Source organism: Globicephala melas, chromosome 13 (genome assembly GCF_963455315.2).
Source record: "Globicephala melas chromosome 13, mGloMel1.2, whole genome shotgun sequence".
NCBI lineage: Eukaryota > Metazoa > Chordata > Mammalia > Artiodactyla > Delphinidae > Globicephala > Globicephala melas.
Genome location: NC_083326.1, coordinates 89507094 through 89525420, shown reverse-complemented (window position 1 = coordinate 89525420; position 18327 = coordinate 89507094). Strand labels below are relative to the sequence as shown.

General features: G+C 47.9%; 1 protein-coding gene across 15 annotated transcripts in view; it reads left to right on the top strand.

Annotated features, from left to right (window-relative positions):
* Nucleotides 1–18327, top strand: part of ZNF605 (zinc finger protein 605) — a 36294-nt gene that overhangs the window by 1300 nt on the left and 16667 nt on the right. For 3 of the 15 annotated variants that reach the window (XM_030859876.2, XM_030859877.2, XM_060310046.1), the window contains exons 2-7: nucleotides 3007–3136; nucleotides 4675–4791; nucleotides 5125–5292; nucleotides 9670–9790; nucleotides 10021–10113; nucleotides 13534–18232. In XM_030859876.2, the coding sequence (XP_030715736.1) occupies nucleotides 5278–5292; nucleotides 9670–9790; nucleotides 10021–10113; nucleotides 13534–15329 (2025 nt within the window). In that variant the 5' untranslated portion in view covers nucleotides 3007–3136; nucleotides 4675–4791; nucleotides 5125–5277 and the 3' untranslated portion in view covers nucleotides 15330–18232. Of the gene's footprint in view, nucleotides 1–558; nucleotides 2909–3006; nucleotides 3137–4674; nucleotides 4851–5124; nucleotides 5293–9669; nucleotides 9791–10020; nucleotides 10114–13533; nucleotides 18233–18327 lie in introns of those variants that run through there. The other 12 variants (XM_060310044.1, XM_060310041.1, XM_060310043.1 and 9 more) reach the window with 12 other exon arrangements.

Genomic DNA, 18327 nt, shown 5'->3' with positions numbered 1-18327 from the left:
CCGCCCTTTGATCCAGCTTCCCCACACTCTGCAGAGATGCTGTGCCTCTTAGGGCCGCAGCGTCCTTCCTCTTCCAGCATCCCTCCCCGCCACCCAAGAATAAATCCTCGGAGTAAAACATTTCTTTGCTACGTCTGTGTTTGGTTTGACTTGACAGTTTGATGGTAGCTTTTTCGGTGGAGGGCAGTGACCGGGGCGGCCCGTGTTTGGGGACCTTGTGGCTGAGGTATCTGGTCGGAGGCCGCGTGTCAGTGGCTGGGGTCTGCACACAGGTTGACGAGTGGCCTGTTGGGGGCTGTGAGGGGGAAGTGGGGGTGGTAATTGGCGCCGTTGGAGGGGCCGGGGGTGTTTGTGAGGAGCTGGGGACCCTCGCAGGGTGATGAGCTCTGGGGGCGTCTGAGTGGTGGGTGAGCATGGCGTGGACTGGAGAGTGGGTATCTGGAGGTGAGTGGCTGGCAGCCCCGTGTGATGAGGGCCTGGTTTAGGGGGCGGGTGGTGGCGGGCTCTGTGAAGGTGAGTGGGTGGGCACTGCGAGAGGGAGGGGTTGGAGTTCTCTGGGGGTCCTTTGGGACTCAACATTTGGGGTTCCACTGACTCAGTGTCTAGTCAGTGGATAGACCGTGGAGGTTACCGAGTGGGGTTTGGAGGAGCCAGTGGTGGGGTTTCTTGGCCTTGGCATTGAGAAGCCTGTGGAGGTCAGACGGCTCTGGGGTCATAATCAACCAGGTGGTCCGTAAGGCGGCCTGTGGCTGGTGCGCAGGGCTGAGTGACGGAGAGCCCGCCGTGACCGGGAGTCAGGGGTTCTGTGGGTGTCTGATCGTGGGTTGGCTGTGGAGAGACTTTGGGGTTCTTTGATTCACACACTTCTGTGGATTGGTTTTGTCACTGGTGGTTGGTGATGGGGGGGGCCTTGCTAGAGGAGCCGATGGGGACTCACAGTGTGTGTAATTGACGGCCCAGACCCCCTGGGGGGGCATTGGGCACATGGGCTTTATGGAGTCGATGCTTGTGTGTCCTGGAGACTCGTGTGTCCAGTGATCTGGGGGCTGCGGGTTCTCGGGGGGTCAGTCAGTGTGATTGAGGCGGTCTTTGGAACCGCATTTGAGGGGCTTTGGGTGTTGGTGATTGCGGGGCCTTTAAGCGTGGTGTTTTGGGGTTTGGGTGAGTCCTTCGTTGGCCCAGGCAAGACAACGTGGTGACTTCCGTTCAGTAACCGTGTTGTCCTTTGCTCTTTGGCCCCTCTCACCCGGCGTGTGCACGGCTGTGTTGGTCAATGATGGCTCCTTTTACTTGAACATTGCCTTGTTGAAAAGTACTCAGAGACCCCACCAGCTAGGAGTCCCCCCCACCCGCTTGCTCCAGCCCTTTGTGTCGATGCTCGTTGCCGGGCGTGGCTGGCCTGTAGCCTTCCGGGGTCGGCCCCGCCTCCTCAGAGCTCGGCTCAAAGTCATCTGCAAGGAGTGCCCTCCACCCACCCACTCCTCTGGCGCATCTGAAGTTTCTTCTGCGCGCTCTCACAGTCTGAAATTATTTTACTTACTTGTGTGTCTGTTTCCCATCCTAAAGAGCAGGGACTGTCTGTCCTGTTTAGTGGTCTCTCCCACGTGCCCGGAACAGGGCCTGGTAGTAAGAGGCCTTCAGCAAATTGCTGCTTTCCTGGCCCGTAAATGAGACTGTGAGTGTGTGTCTAGGTCTGCATTAGTGTGTGAGTGGGATCTGACGTGGATGTGAGAGCACAGTGCAGGAGTATGTTGGGGTCCTGGGGGAGGAACCAGGGTGACCGTTCGGGGTGTTAGTACAGTTGGCACGTCCCCTTTTCCAGAGGAGAAGCTACAGAAGGTCTCCTGTGCATCAACCCAAAAGGGGTCCAGACAAGATAGAAGCTTCCAGGGCAGGTGGGCCTGTGTCTCAGGGGGCCTCAGGTTTGGAAAGCAGTGACTCTGGGCTCTCTTTTCACTGGGCCTCCTAGACCATCGGGACCTGCCCGTGCCCAGGAGCTCCCTGTGCATCTCGGGAAGAGGTGCTTCTCCTTTGGGTGTCGCTCTCTGCTCTCCCAGGACGTTTTTCATGAGAGACCTGTTCTCGTGCACCACACTGTTCACTCTGGTCTCAGGAGAGTCCGGTTTCACTCAGGGAATCTGACCTTTGTGTCTGCTGCCCCCCACGCGTGGGCAGAACACATGCCATCCTTCTCCATTCCCACTTGTAGAGGTCTTCCTGCCCTGGACGCCCTCGCTCTGCTCTCTGCTACTGTTGCACGGCAAATTTCAGAATCCAGCCTGTCTGTCCAGATGGGCTGGTTCTTGACTCTCTGAAGGATCTTCAGCACCTGGGGAGCACTGGGACCTGCCCTCCCTCCCTGGCCTGTGTCCTCCCTCGGTTCGTTGAAGGACGAAGAGGGAGATGTTTAAGGCCCTCGAGAGACGGTGCCAGGAGCTGGTCCGTGGTCCGCCTGGCGTTGAGTAGCATTCCTGGGTTTCCTTTCCTCTTTCCCTTGCTGACCGAGGGTGTGGGGCTCCCGAGCGGGTGGTCTGATTCCAGCCCTCGGCCCAGCTCTAGGGGTGGGCAGGAAGGGCCTCAAAGGGGCCAGTGTTCTCTCCACTCTTGTTAGCTGCCCGGGAGAAAACCTGGTAGTCTGCCAACACCAGGGCGTAACTTGCGTCCCTCATTTGTGGGGGACGAGTCCAGCCATCTCTCCTGTTCCACTGGGACCCTGAGGATACCTCCCTCCTCTCCCCCCATTCTTTGTTAGAACAAGGGGCTCCTGCTCTAGATCTCCTGTAGCTCTTACGTTCTCTCCTTGCTCAGCTTACTTCGCGGAAAGGTGCCCACTGGCCATCCACCATGTCGGCCTTCCTCTCAGCCTGTCCGCCTGTGGGGACCAAGCCGGGAGAACAAATTGCCACAGGTCTGGACCGCAGCGCTAGGCATCTCGGGTGGGAGGTGGAGTTTGTCCCTCGGGCCCCCAGGCTTACGGTAACTGTATTTTTGGATATTTCCTTTCAGGTGTGCCCTCATGAAGGAAGTCACATCCCTGTGTGACCCTGCTGTGAGCCCGTGGAGTCCTTGACCCTGATCCGGTATCCGGCTGGTGTAAGTGCCTGGTTCACTCCACAGCGGTGGAGACATTGAAAGTGTAAGTATTTGTGTGCATGAAGGCGTCGTGTTTTTTGTGACTGTGCTGATCTTAACTATTGGTTCATCTGTTCTGATAATTCTGCCTCAGGTGATCTCTGTAATACAGTTTGTGATCTTTTAAAAAGTTTTTAAAATAGTGGTTGTACTCATTTATTTGGTTATTTGGCTCGTTGGGGAAATAATTTCAACCAGTCTCTGCCAATCCAGAAGACTTTTCCACAAAAGTAGAAGAGGAAGAATAGGTGGTGGTTGTTTCTTAATTTTTTTTTTAATTAAAAAAAAATTTTTTTAGCTGCACGCGTGGCATGCAGTTTTTTAGCTCCCTGACCAGGGATCGAACCCATGCCCCCTGCAGTGAAAGCATGGAGTCTTAACCACTGGACCACCAGGGAAGTCCCCTAGAATAGTTTTATTATTGAATAAACATTGAACCAGAATTTGATGCCCACCTCAGGCAGTCTGCTAAAGACATTGCGAGAGACAGGAAGAGATCGTGCCCTTTTCTGTAGCTGGGCAGGTACAAGCCATTATACACACGATCTCAAGATAAGTGATCATTTGTCACATGTAGTCCATCCTAACCTTGCCTGGTAGTGGGGGTGGCTACTGTGTTGGCTACTTGCCTTCATCCAAAGGAAAAATACACTTGTCGTACCTTTATGATGGGGGGTAATTTTACAATTTGGAGCCAGGTGCCAAAGTCAGGCTGGTTAGGCTCCTGTCCTCCCAGAGACCCAGAGAGAGGGCTGTACCTTCCTGGATGATTTTGGAGACGGCTCCCAGGTCCTTAAGAAAGGCATTCTTGAGTTGTTAAACTTAGTTTTAGGAAAGATTAACCTACATCCCAAAAGGGCAGAGAAAGACTTTGTAATTTTCTAGAGTAAATACTCTTTGAATAAGGTTCTGGGGAGTCTTTTTCTTTTTAATTTGTATTTGCCCTCACAGGCTCTGAGCTGTATCCCCCTAGCGGTGTTATCTGCTTTCCTACTCTGATAATTGCATTAGGGAAGGGCTGAGGCCAGGCCTTCAAAGTAAAGGGAAGGGAAGGGGCTCCAGGGCCAGCAGTGTGGACCTTAGAGCCACTGGATAGCCCCGTACCCACCACTTGTCTGAGCAGTTCCTCCGATAGGGATCAGAGACCCTTAGGAAGAAGCAGGTGTGGAGCAGTTTCCTTGGGGTCCATGGGGTGGTGGGAGACAAGTGCCTGAAGGCAGCTGGGCCCTTGCCGTTTCTGTGATTCCTAAACTCAGCAGGGATTTTGAGCTGCCTTCTACTGTGGCCTAGGCTGTTCTGCTGATTTCCGAGGGAAGGGAAGGCAGTATTTGCGCCAATGTGAGCTGAGAAAGAAAGAACTGAAAAGATTTCCTTAGGCCTCTCTTCTCGCTGCGTCTGCTCTGGGCTGTAGCGCGGCCGGCTCAGCCAGAAACCCACACCCGAGCGTCAGCTTCACCACGGCCTCCATCTCCCCCGGGGTCTCTCCTCTTCTTTTGGCCATTTCTTTTAGTTCCTCTGATCTATGCTTTCCTTTTGCTCCAGGGCTGCTTTTGGAGTAGAGAGCCAGCACCCCAGGCCATTGCCTGTTCCCTGTCCTGCCTAGCAGTGAGTGGCGTTTTATTCTGTAGTACCTGTGCCCCCGGGAAAAGGTGCTGCAGGGTGAGTGAGCCAAGACTGCATTTCCAGACTTTGTTGCCGTCTCTGCAGAGTGCTTTGAGGTGATGGGGCTCCCCTGGGGTCTTTGGTTGAACCAGTGAGGCAGGTGGCTCCCGTCGGGCATTCCCAGGTGGGAGCCAGGCTGCAGAGCCCAGTGTGTGGTGCAGGCCTGGCCTGGCTGCGGTCGGCTCGGCTGACACACGCCAGTAGCTCACTTTCTATCCTGTTTCTTAGTGCTAGCACATAGCCTGTCTGAGTTCCCAGCTATAGAGAACCAAGATTGAGGTCCCCAAATGAATTACATCGTCTAAAATAAAATTCCCACTGCACCTCCAGGCCATGGCCCTCAGGAGCACGAAAACTCATGTGAAATAAGAAAGAAGAGGCCTCAGGACTCGGGGTGCATTCCCAGTCCACAGACCTTTGACCAGAGGCCTTTTTCCAGAGCATCAGGACAGAGCAGAGCAGATTTCCCAGGACCGGGGGAGAATGGTCAAGTCACAGGTGAGTTATTTGTCCTCTAGCGGTTTTATCTGTGGGTGTGATGAGGCTCACAGGCATCTCTACAACTAACAGGAAAGGGCTAAATACATTTAAATTGTAACCGGAGAAAATACAACCTTGGGAAGGAAGATGTCAAAAGAAGTACAAGGTGGATCACAGAATCATACAAAAGTCTTAAAGTTGGGGCACAGATATAAGAGAATTAAGGCCCTGCACTGTTGGAGTTGAGCCGCAAGCTTCCTCACATGTTCCTAGAAGCCGCCACAGAAAGAGAAACAGGAAGAGTTGCGTGGTTTCCTCCGTCAAAAAGCAGACCATTTGCTCGGTGGGAGCAAACATCTCCTGATGGTTTCCTGTAAAGAAAGCGTTTTACTAGCTGTTGATGTAGATGACGTGGCAGATGACATCCTGTAACGGATGAACACATTTCTGAGGCTGCTCCTCGCAGGTCCTCGGTGGGCACGGGTGTAAAGAGCACAGCAATGGGCAGCAGGCCTGGGCCCATGTCCCACCTGAGCTCTGGGTTTAGGGAAGAAACCTGAATCATCCGGCACAACTGATTGTTACAAAACCTTCAAATGGCCCCATATATATTCCCTCAGTTGGCATTTCGATACATTTTAGGTAGAACTGTTTTTGCTTCTGCTGCACAGGAGGGTGTCTGCCCAGTTCCTTTTCCTGACCTTTTTTTTGAGGTATAGTTGGTTTACAATGTTGTGTTAGTTTCTGCTGTACAGCAAAGTGGTTCAGTTATATATATAAATATATATACACTGTTTTTCATATTCTTTTCCATTACGGTTTATCCCAGGAGATTAGATATAGTTCCCTGTGCTCTACAGTAGGGCCTTGTTGTTTATCCATTCGAGATATAATAGTTTGCATCTGCTAGTCCCAACCTCCTAATTCATCCCTCCCCCCACCACCCCGACTTTATTGACTCAAGAAACGACTGCGGTGTCCCTTCACTTTTCTTCTTCTTCTTCTTTTTTAATTAATTAATTTTTTGGCTGCATTGGGTCTTCGTTGCTGCGTGCGGGCTTTCTCTAGTTGCAGTGAGCGGGGTCTACTCTTCGTTGTGGTGCACGGGCTTCTCATTGCGGTGGCTTCTCTTGTTGCAGAGCATGGACTCTAGGCACGCGGGCTTCAGTAGTTGTGGCACACGGGCTCAGTAGTTGCGGCTCACGGGCTCTAGAGCACAGGCTCAGTAGTTGTGGTGCAAGGGCTTAGCTGCTCTGCGGCATGTGGGATCTTCCCAGACCAGGGCTCAAACCCGTGTCCCCTGCATTGGCAGGCAGATTCTTAGCCCCTGCGCCACCAGGGTAATCCCTCCCTTCACCTTTCAAAACAATTCCCACCCACCTAGCTGACCTCCTCCCTCTTTTCCTTCCTCTGTTCCTTTCTTTCTTTTAAAAATCCCGTTGTTTACAGCAGCGCACAGCACTGTAGCTTTTCCCCTTCGCTGCTGTGTTCTGTGCCAGGAGCTCAGCAGAGCTGAGAGGGCTGAGCTGCCAGGTGTCAGAGTAGCTGGTGACGGCGCAGCCAGGGTGGCAGTAGCCGAGAGTGCTGGCACGAGTGAGAGCCGGATGCCGCAGAAGGCGCCGACTCCCCATTACCTTTTCCTGAGGAGTGAACAGTGCCCTGGCCACGTGTCAGGTGTGTCAACACAGGTGTTCGCTGCCCAGGGAGCCCCGAACAAAAGGCTCCGGCAGATTTGTGGACTTGGGGGCCAGGAGGAGGGGAAGAGGACGAGGGAGTGGAAAGTACAGGGTACTGGGTCAGAGTGCGGACAGTGTCTTCAGGTCCCCCCTCTCACAAGGGGGTCTTAGAGAGGCACCTGAGAAAGGCTTCTGCCAAAGGCCTCAGGCAGAGACGCAGGCACATGAGATCCTCACCGGCCCCTTGGAGGCCATGGCACGCAGGCTGCACCCCAGGTCTGGGGGCAGGAGTGGGGACAGTGTCCCCCAGGAGCCCTGCGGGGTAACCCTTTGGGCTTGCCTGTGTTTGGACCTGAAGGTTCACATGTAGGTTTTTAACCAGGAGCCAGACTCCTCAGCCCATCCACTTGATTTTTCAGGACCTGAGTGAGAAACAGGCAACCCCATCATGGACCTGAACAGGTCAGACCTAGAGGGGCCGAGACAGGAACCAGGGGGTTCATCCGGGGCAGCCTCTCAGCCTGCATGTGGTCTCAGCCGTTTCCCAATCAGGAAGGCATGTGTCAGCCCATCAGGAGGCTTCTCAAGTGGCCGTGTGAACCTCTGTGACCTGGCACAAGGCAGTGGTTCGCATAGCACAGCTCTGGCAGCAGGCGGAGGCTGGCCTGAACGCCTGCCAGGGCTGAGGCACCGGGGTCACACGGCTGGGCGTGCGCACCAGAAGCACAGTCCCAGAGCCTCCAGGCAGCACGTGCTTTCATCAGGCAGTTAGGCTAACGGCCCCAGCGTGGCTTTCCGTTGCCCGGTCTGATTAATTTACTTCAGTCCTTGGTTTCCGAGGGGCTGCCTGGGGCGCTGAGTTCCAGGCCATTTGGTTTGTCCAGGCCCTGCCACCTCATGGGGTGCAGACGGCATCGGGCTGTTGTGTGGGAAGCACGGGGGCTGAGGCGCCCTGTGCTGCTGGCCGGCAGCCCCGTCGAGCAGGCAGGCTTCGGTCTACACCCAGAGCGGTCATGGGCGCGGAGAGAAGCACAGCGAGTCATTTTCTTTTGTTTCTTGTGTTTTTTCCAGGCGGAAGGAAAGTTTTCAGGAGTAGGTCTAAAACACAAAGGTCGTTAATGTCTTTCTCCCTCCCCTGTGCCTCCCCTGGTGCTGGGCTTTATTTTCCTTTCTCTCTGGTCATCATCAGTGTGTCCCATTTAGTAATCAAAACTTTAAAAGAAATCATCTCCGTTTTTATCCAGACCCTTTGTCTGGAAAGACACGTTGTCCCTATACAGAGGAACAGATATTTTTACATAATTTAACCAGAGAGATAGAGCGCACGTAAGAATTGCTTAGCAGAAACTCCTGAGTTTTTAAAAGATTTGAAAGTGGATGCACAGGATCTGGCAGTCACTGAGTCTTCAGGACAGGGTCGTAGGGGTGGAGGCTTTCGTGGGGTCTTCCGCAGAACATGACGGGTCAGTGACTGTGAGAGGAGGGCTGTGACTGGGGGCAGCCTGGCCGAGCCCCGGCACCGTGCAAAGGGCCGCTCCCTTCTGAGCTCTGTGCTCCAGGCTGGGGTCGCCATGAGCCTTCCTGTCAGCCCCTTAAGCCTGTCCTCAAATTGTCCATTAAAACGCTCACTCAGCCCCTCTGCAAATACGGGGCTATTATCAGATGCAGTGAATTCGAACAGGAAGTAAATGTGGTCAGGTAAGGCCTGGAGTGTGTGACCCGTGCCTGGGGAGCCCATGAGGATGGCCAGACCAGACCCCAGGAAAGTGTCAGGGTCCAGTGAAACCCTCTGGTTGGGACCAGAGGACCAGTGAGGTCCATGTGTTGAGAGCATTGTGGCCCGCTGGCAAGGGAGCCTGTCCCTGGGCAGTGTTTTGGGTCTCGTCCAGCGTCTGGAAGGCAGGACAGCTTTCTGCGCTGTTTTGGCACCTTCTGACGACACGGCAGCACACGTACATGGGCCCAGCCTGGGACAGTATCGGTCTCTGTGGTGTCTTGTCCTTTGCCCAGATACCAGTGGCACCTTCTTTGAGAAACACTGCTTATTTAAAGACAGACTATTCCAACTTCTTATTCTATAGATAGATGGGTGGATAGGTGAATGAATTCATAATGATGAATATTTTAATAACATTTTTGTTTTCCTCTCAAAGTATAATGCACGACTAGGACATTATATTACTTACCCATTGCTATGTAACAAATTATCCCAAATCTCAGTGGCTGAAAACACAAACATGTATCTCAGTTTCTGTGAGTTAGGGGTCTGACAGCTGCTCACCCATTTGGTTCTGGTGGAGGGTCTCATGCGACCCTGTCATCAGGATGTTGAGAAGGGCTGTGGTCATCTCACGGGGCGGTAGGGAGGTGACCCCCTCCAAGCTCACTCACGTGGGTGTTGGCAGGCCTCGGGTCTTTGCCACGTGGGCTTGTGCACAGGGCTGCCTCGCCATGTGGCCCAGGGAGAGCAGGAGAGGGTTCGCAATGTGGAAGTCACATGCTCTTACACCTGATCCAGCACTTCTACCCTGTTCCATTCAGTGGAAGTGAGTCAGTAAGTCCAGCCCATAGTCAGGATGGTGGGGATTAAACGAAAGCATGAACCCCAGGAGTTGGAGATCATGGGGCCAACTCGGAGGCCACCTGTCACTGTAGAGAAGAAAGCCTGTATTCAACAAAGAGAATGACTTCCGATTTAACAGGCATTATGCTTTTTTAGATATCATTTGAGGATGTGGCTGTGGACTTCACGTTGGAGGAGTGGCAGCTGCTTAATCCTACTCAGAAGACCTTGTACAGGGATGTGATGTTGGAGAACTATAGCAATCTAGTTTTCTTGGGTAAGAACATTCTTTTGTGACACAGGGCGCACTCAGCAACTGTGGGACCCCTAAGATATTACGGATTTCGGGTTTAAGTTTCAGATGTCAAAGGATTTTTTGATTGCTACACCCAGTTGAAAGGCTTTTATTTGCTTGTTTTGTTTTTTAGCCTCTGTAGTGAAATCTTCTTTATATTTAAGAGTCCCTCAGCCCAAGCAGTTGGGACTCTCTGTGTTTCCAATTGACAGGTTATCAAATGATCAAACCTGAGGCGATTTTCAAACTGGAGCAAGAAGAGCCGTGGATATTAGGTGAAGAAATCCTAAGTCAGAACTTTCCAGGTGAGAAATAATCAGGTATATGGCAGATAGTGAAAGTTAGGTCTCGGGTTTGGATGACAGGTTGGTACTTCTTAAATTTTATCTGTAAAACTGTGTTTAAAGTTCCTCCGTCCTTAGAGTTGACTCAGGACTAGTGACACAAGTCCTTCCTGACTTTTCATGTGCTCTCCATCCTGGTCTCCATGTCAGGATGCGTCCCCTTTGACGGAGCTGGTGATGAGGTGTGCCCCGTCTTCCGTACCCGGCAGCACAGTCATTTAGGACCTGCCTTCTTGGATACACCCCTTTTGCTAGCTTCCCCAGTCCCACCTGTACAGGTGGGCTTCCTTCCTCTTCTTTAAGAATTCATAGTTTTTTCCTGTTTGAGGTGACACTGATTGCCTTTGAGTTTCCTTTATTAATTTTCTTTTCTCTGCCTAATTGGTCAGATTTCTATTTCAAACCCACATAGAGTAGAAGGTGAGTCCATGGATACAGGAGAAAAGTCTAACGCCTTAAGCACTCTTCTGGCCTCCCTGCAGATAAGAACTTCAGGGTCAGTGTCCAGGGCTTCTTTCTGGTGCCTTTGGTATTCAGCTTATAAAGCTTCTCATTTATCCCTTCAAATAGTCTGCTGGGTTTAAGACCTGCTCTGTGATACTTTAACGCCATTTGTGTTGAAGACCCTCACGGTGTGGCAGCATCTTATCTCTGCAGTTTTTCCTGTGCCCAGAGGTCCTGGTTGACGCCACTCAAAGTAGTTCTTTCCTCATGTCTTTCACGTTTGTTTCTCTGCATGTGGGCCTTTGGTTGTCCTACACTTTCCCATTTAGACACCCTCCCCTTCTTCACTTTAAGCTCTTTTTCCACCTCCAGGGAGTGTTCCCTGACTCCTAGCATTTTCTGAAATCTCTACCCACTGAGCAGTATTGTAGGAACTCGGGTGTGATCACACATTATCTGTAATTCCTTTACCAATTAGGTCTTAAGGTTTTTTCCTACATAGAAAGATGGTGAGTAACTTCCTCTTCTCTGTTCTGTATGGAATTTATGCTGTGTAATTACTAAATACTTCATTAATTGGTTGTTGTGAGGCCAGGTATGGCAGGAGCTTTCTTATTTATCAAATATTTCTTTAGTACAAAGGTTTTCGTCTAAGTAAGTGTTTCAGCGTACCTTAGGAACTACTTCAAATTACAGATGTCTAGGCACCATTCATGCAGATTGTTAGGACTGGCTATGTGTAGTTTAGAAAAGCTGTCAAGATAGACTTTATGTTCCCCCATTAATTTAGAACCACTGCTATTTTGTGGAATGAGAGGCGTTGAGATAAAATATGAGTCATGAAATGACCTTGCAGGACAAGAGAATTTTAATTTAGAAGAAAATATAAAACCAATTCAGTGTTTGAACATGAAGCATTTGTGTCAAAATGCGAAGTTAACTCTCAAGATTAACTATATAGAAAGGAATTGCTTTCGAAGTTTAATGACAAGTGAAGAGTATTTATCCTATATGTATTGAGGGCTGATTATGCGCTATGTAGTGGGGGTACCTCAGTGAAAAATACAAACCTGTTCCCTGCCCTCAGGGTTTACATTCTAGTGCGAGAGACAGAAGCAAGGTGATTACCTATTTGATACATGCTATGAAGGGAATAAACAGGGTGTTTGTTAGTGTGCCCTTAAAATAATGTGAGCCAGGAATGCTGGAAGCAGGGCAGGGAGAGCACATGCAAAGGGCCTACAGCAGGAAAAGGCCTTTGGGGTTTGGGATTGGGAGGAGCCCAGTGTTGTGAGAGGGAGTGGGGGCTGGAAGGAGCCGGCACACAGGGGTGCGGAAGCCGTGATAAACGTCTGGGTTTATCAAAGGTTTCTAAGCAAAGGGTTAAAAGGCCTGAGTACATTTTCTAAATATTACGTGTTGCTGTGTGGAGACTAGAGTTGGGAGGAAGCAAGCCTAGAAGTGGGAATATCAATTGAAAATCGGGTGAAATTAAGGCAGAAAGGACAGGAGTGTAATGGAAACAGAGACGGGGAAACACATGTGTACCCGCACCTGAGGTGGCACCAGTGAAACCCGGTCCACGTGTTTGCCAAAGTGACAAGACTTTTTAAAAATTTCTTAAAGATTTTTTGGTACAGTTTAACTTCAATATTGTTTTATATCATTTAACTTATTAATTTGGATATATATCTTAATCTTATTTCCTGATTTGATTTGAATTAAAATTTGTAATTTTTCTTTAACATTTCCTGAAACAATTTTCTGTAAACCATTCAGGTGGATCTCACACTTCTGTGTCTACAGACGACTTTGTTTTTAACCCCCTAACTTCTGTCTCTAGTCTTTAAAATACCCACGAATAGCATTATCATCCACACTCACTGAAGCTCGGATCGTTGAATCCTTTGTTCTCCTCCATATCGGGCTCTAGTTGGTTCTTCCTCTGAAATTCTGGTATGTCTGAGAGTTAGATGTGGATTTTTTTCCCCAAAAAAATATTATCCTGCAGAAAAGGAGTGATAGCCTTACATCTGAGATCTTGCCATATCTTTCATCTTGGGAGTATTACCTCACAATTCCTAGTAAAGAATATCGTGAACTAAACATAAATAAATGGTCATATTGTGGAGATCACAAATAATTGTACTTACAGAGTAAAAAAAAAAAAAAAATCTGTCCTAATGTTATGCAAAGAATACTTGTGGTTTAGAATAATTTCCATCATATACAGATGCAATATATAGATGATCGATTCAACTAAAATGTCAAAAACCTAAATACAAGTGTTGATGTTGAGCTCTGGAGAACTCTTGGATAATTCCAAAAAGTAACTCTCATGATGGTAAAATTACTGATATCAGTGATTCGGGTGAGGATCTTGAATGAGAATGTTTTTTTAATGTACCAATAGTACAGCAAACTGACGTACCTCACCTTTCAGACATGAAGTTGATATCCTGCATTTGCTGTGCATCATATTCAGTGTTTCTTCCTGCCTGACGTTCAGCACTGTGTACTAATCTTGCTCTTCTGTGTACTGTGATTCTCAGCCTTCTCTGATGGGGGTACTTACCTGCCTTCCTCCCTGATTTCTGCTACTCACAGCGTCTGGGCACACAGTAGATGATCAGTAGGTCATTGTGGAATGAGTGCTTAACCACCCCCAGAAATTGCTTGTCTCTTTTACCTCATCGTGATCACTTGAGTATATTTCATTTTTCCTTATTTGAAACTTGTGTTTATAAACATTTGTAATTTCAAAATCTGTTTTCATTTCTATTAAAATTCTCAATGCCTAATAAGTAGACATTGTATTTGGGAGAATTTTTTTTTTTTTTTATGGACTGGGATCTTAGGCTCCATTTCAGAAGACTTATTCAATAAGCATAATCATTGGGGAAATTTACACAGTATGGTTCATTTTTTCCTTTTTAGAAGAAGTCTGGCTAGATAATAATCTCAAAATGTGGCGCCAGGATAATCAAGACAAGCTTAAAAGTATGGAGAGAGGCCATGAATATGACGTCTTTGGGAAAATGTTTCATTCAGGCATTAACTTTGATCATTTAGGAATGAGATCCCATAAATGTGGCACAGGTGAAAAAAGTTTGAAACATCCTTTTGATTTTCTTATTCCAAAAAGTAACTGTGAAAGAAAAAAACTTGATGAGCTTAATAAGAAATTACTATTCTGTATCAAGCCTGACAAAACCTGTGGTGGAATAAAATACTCTGATTGCAGTAAATGTAGAAAAGTCAGCAGTAAAGAGCCAGGGCTCATTACAAACCAAATAGCACATACAGGAGTCTGTTTATGCATGGAATGTGGTAAGGTTTTTAACAAAAAGTCACAGCTCATTATACATCAGAGAACTCATACAGGAGAGAAGCCCTATGGATGCCATGACTGTGGGAAAGCCTTCTCCCAGAAGTCATTACTCACTATTCATCAAAGGACTCATTCAGGAGAAAAGCCATATGGGTGTGGTGAATGTCAAAAAGCTTTCAGCAGGAAGTCACTGCTTGTTTTACATCAGAGAACTCATACGGGAGAGAAGCCCTATGGCTGCAGGGACTGTGGGAAGTCCTTTAGTAGGAAGTCACAGCTTCAAAGGCATCAGAGAACCCACACAGTAGAGAAGCCCTATGGCTGCAATGACTGTGGGAAGGCCTTCTCCCAGAAAATAAGGCTTATTACACATCAGAGGACACACACAGGGGAGAAGCCCTACAAATGTAGTGATTGCGGAAAAGCCTTCTTTTGGAAGTCACAGCTTATTACTCATCAGAGGGTTCATACAGGGAAGAAACCGTATGCATGTAGTGAGTGTAAAAAAGCCTTCAGCAGGAACTCACTCCTCATTAGGCATCAGAGGATCCACACAGGAGAGAAGCCCTATGAATGCAGTGAATGTGGTGAAGCCTTTATCAGAAAACCGCAACTTGTCAGACATCAAATGACTCACACAGGAGAGAAGAACTATCAGTGCAGGAACTGTGAAGAAGCCTTCTTTAAGAAGTCAGAACTAATTAGACATCAGAAAGCTCATTTAGGAGAAAAACCCTATGGATGTGTTGAATGTGGAAAAACCTTCTTTGGGAAGTCACAGCTCCTGACACATCAGAGAACTCACACCGGAGAGAAACCTTATGAATGCGGTGCCTGTGGGAAAGCCTTCACCCAAAAGTCCAGCCTGGTATCTCATCAGAGGACACACACAGGGGAGAAACCCTATGAGTGCAGCGAGTGTGGGAAAGCCTTCAGTGAGAAGTCAAGCCTCATTCACCATCAGAGAACCCACACTGGAGAGAAACCCTTCGAATGCAGTGAGTGTAGGAAAGCTTTTGCCTGGAAGCCACAGCTTCTTAGGCATCAGAGAATTCATACAGGGGAGAAACCCTATGAATGCAGTGAGTGTGGGAAGGCATTTGTTCAGAAAGTACAGCTCATTAAGCATCAGAGAAATCATACAGGAGAGAAGACCTATGGATGCAGTGATTGTACAAAAGCTTTCTTTGAGAAGGCGCAGCTCATTATACATCAGAGGATTCATACAGGAGAGAGACCCTATAAATGTGGGGAATGTGGGAAATCTTTCACTAGAAAGTCGCACCTTATGAGGCATCAGAGGATCCATACAGGAGATAAATGCTATAGATGCAGTGAATGTGGGACAGCCTTCCACAGGAAGGCACAGCTCCTGATACATCAGAGAAGTCATATGCTGTAGACATGGGGCGGGTGCGGTGAGTATGGGGAGTCTGCCATCAGGTGTCAGGCCCCTCACACTCCAAGGACACGTACAGGAGAGAAACCCTGTCACTGCAGTGACTGTCTCACCATACAGAATTCAGAAAGAGAACTTTTTTTAAGTAGGCAATATAGGAAAGCCTTCTCCCAGAAAACAAAACTTATTACATATTGATGGCTCCTCAGTGTGGAAATCTTATCAGTATTGTGATAAGTACGGACCTTTCAGTCAAAAGTGACAGCCTGTTAAATACTTAGAAGACCTAAACAGGAGAAAAACTCAATTGTTATAACAAGTAAGTGAAAGATTTCACCGGGAAAGGGTAACTCAGAGTACACTAGAGAATACATACACAAAGGAAACACTGAGTATTATATATTAGAGATCTCATGCAGAGGAGTAGTTCTAATAATTTGAAGAATTTGATAAGCATGATCCTATTAAAATAATTCTAAAAGGAAGATGTGTGCATTGTATATAAATTATTATAAGAAAATAGGCATTTTAAAGTGGTAGCTGTGTTTTACATGTGAAAACTTCTGCTTTCTGCTATGGTGCTATAGGAAGAACCAGATAAACTCTACTGCCTTAAGCAGCTAGAAACCGTACCATTTATGAAATAGTGGTTTTTTAGACATATGTCAAACACAGGTTTGTGATCCCTGGCAGGAGGTGGACAAGGTGAGGAGAGCCCCACGACTGCCCAGCCTAGACCCTGGGGGCAGCATCCAGGCTGCAGGTCAGGGAGGGGAATGAACGTGGTCCTGCTGGACTGAAGAGAGTTGCCGAGTTGGCGTCTGGGGAGCCCTGGTGGCTAGAATTTGCAGGGAAAAGTGCTGGATAGGAAGGAGCTTCCCAGAGAGGGCCTGCAGAAATCCTCAATGAGTCCCCCCTTGAGTCTGTGGGCTTTAGTGCTGATTCACACGTGTGTGGAAGGAAGCTGAGACCATGAGAGTGGCACTGGGGAGCAGTGAGCTGGGCGAGCCCTGGAGCTCAGCGCAGGCGGGGACAGTTCACGTTCCCACCAGCCATACAAAAGCACGTGGGCATCAAGAGAGTTCCCAGAACAATATTGTCTTGGTGGGGAGGGTAACTAACACTAGATTAAAAGCTACTCTACCCACAGTGACTGACGTCCAAACACTTACCTGGCATGCCAAGGGGCAGGAACATATGACTTGTAACCAGGAGGAAAATCAGGCAGTAGAAAGAGAAAAGACTGAAGTGATTGGAATTAGTAGACAAGGATGTTCAAATAGCTATTGTAAGTATAAAGTAGAGGAAAACATGAATTTGACGACACATGAGTGGAAGATATATTTTTAAAAGCTCAAATGGAACTTCTCAGGATGAAAACAACATCTGTAAATTAAAAAAAAACTGGATGGAATTAAGAACATATTAGACATAGAAGAAGGAAAACAATGAATTTGAACAGTAAGTATAAAAATTATCCAGGTGAATGATACACACACAGAGAAAAAGACTGGGGGGAAAGGAGAACAGGGAATTAGTTACTGTGGCGTAACACACATGGAATGGGAGGTCCAGAAAGAGAGGAGGGAGAAAAAGGATTTGGATAAACGATGGCTGAAAAATATCCACATATGATGAAAAGTATAACTCGACATATTCAATAAGCTCAAAGGACCCAACACCTAAGAAACATAAAGATGCCAATGGACATCATCGTCAAATTGATGAAAACCGGTGTTAAAGAGAACGATTGTAAAATGTCTGGAGAAAAAGACACAACACATTCACAGAACAAAGAATAACAACATACTTCTGGTCAGAAACTATGCAAACTAAAAGACAGCAGAGTGACATCATTAAATTATGAAAGATATAAAAGAAACCCCTGCAACCTGGAGTTCGGTTGCCTGTCGAAAACATCTTCCAAAAGTGAAAGCAAAAAAGACTTCAAAGAAACAAAATCAGAGAGAGTTCCTGCCATAAGGAAACACTGAAGAAAGTTTGGGGTCAGCAAGAAAAGAACACTCTGGAAATGGTGAATGTGTGGATGAATATGAAAGATTTTTTTTCTCATTTAAAAATCTTTCAAAAAGTTAATGGACTGCTTAAAACCAAAGTAATGACAACATACTTGGGGTTATGATCTATTTAGAAGTAAAGTGTATGACTACGATAGCACTTAAGTGTGAATCTGTAAAAATAGTTGAACAGACTGTGTCGTCTGAGACGGGCTCGGGATGACTTGTGTTTGTAGCAACTGCACGATGGAAGCTGTCTGTGTTACGGATCTGTGCACGTCGCCACACCCATTCTCCTTTTTCTGCTCTGCATGCCCAGAGGAAGTGCACAACTGCTTCCTAGGGTTTCTGCTCAGGTTCACACAGGGAGGTATGTGTCAGCCCTCCCTCCCTCCTGCTGGTCTACAGACACCCACATGGCTGCAGCTCCCTGCTCGTCAGATGTAAGGGTGTTAACTGCTTCTGGGGGCTTCACCATCCCTCCTGGTTGGTTTTCTGAATTGTGAACACAAATCTGTAAATAGTCCCTTTATTAAATGTTCCTGAGTTAATAATTTGAGTGTAACATTTGTTTTCTGTGATGTGTTAAATGATGAACGTTTGACCAAATTTTGAGTATCAGTTACTGGTCCACGGGGCATAGACTGACATCTGTCAAGATTTCTCACACTCTGGGCTTCCCTGGTGGCACAGTGGTTTAGAGTCCACCTGCCGATGCAGGGGACACGGGTTCGTGCCCCGGTCCGGGAAGATCCCACATGCCGCGGAGCGGCTGCGCCCGTGAGCCATGGCCGCTGAGCCTGCGCGTCCGGAGCCATTGCTCCACAATGGGAGAGGCCACAACAGTGAGAGGCCCGCGTACCGCAAAAAAAAAAAAAAAAAGATTTTTCACACTCAACATCAGTGTTTTCTCTTTGTGTTTTAATAATTCAGTAGAAATTATAACAGAGTTCTTTGTGGTTTTTGTTTTGTTTTGCTGCAAA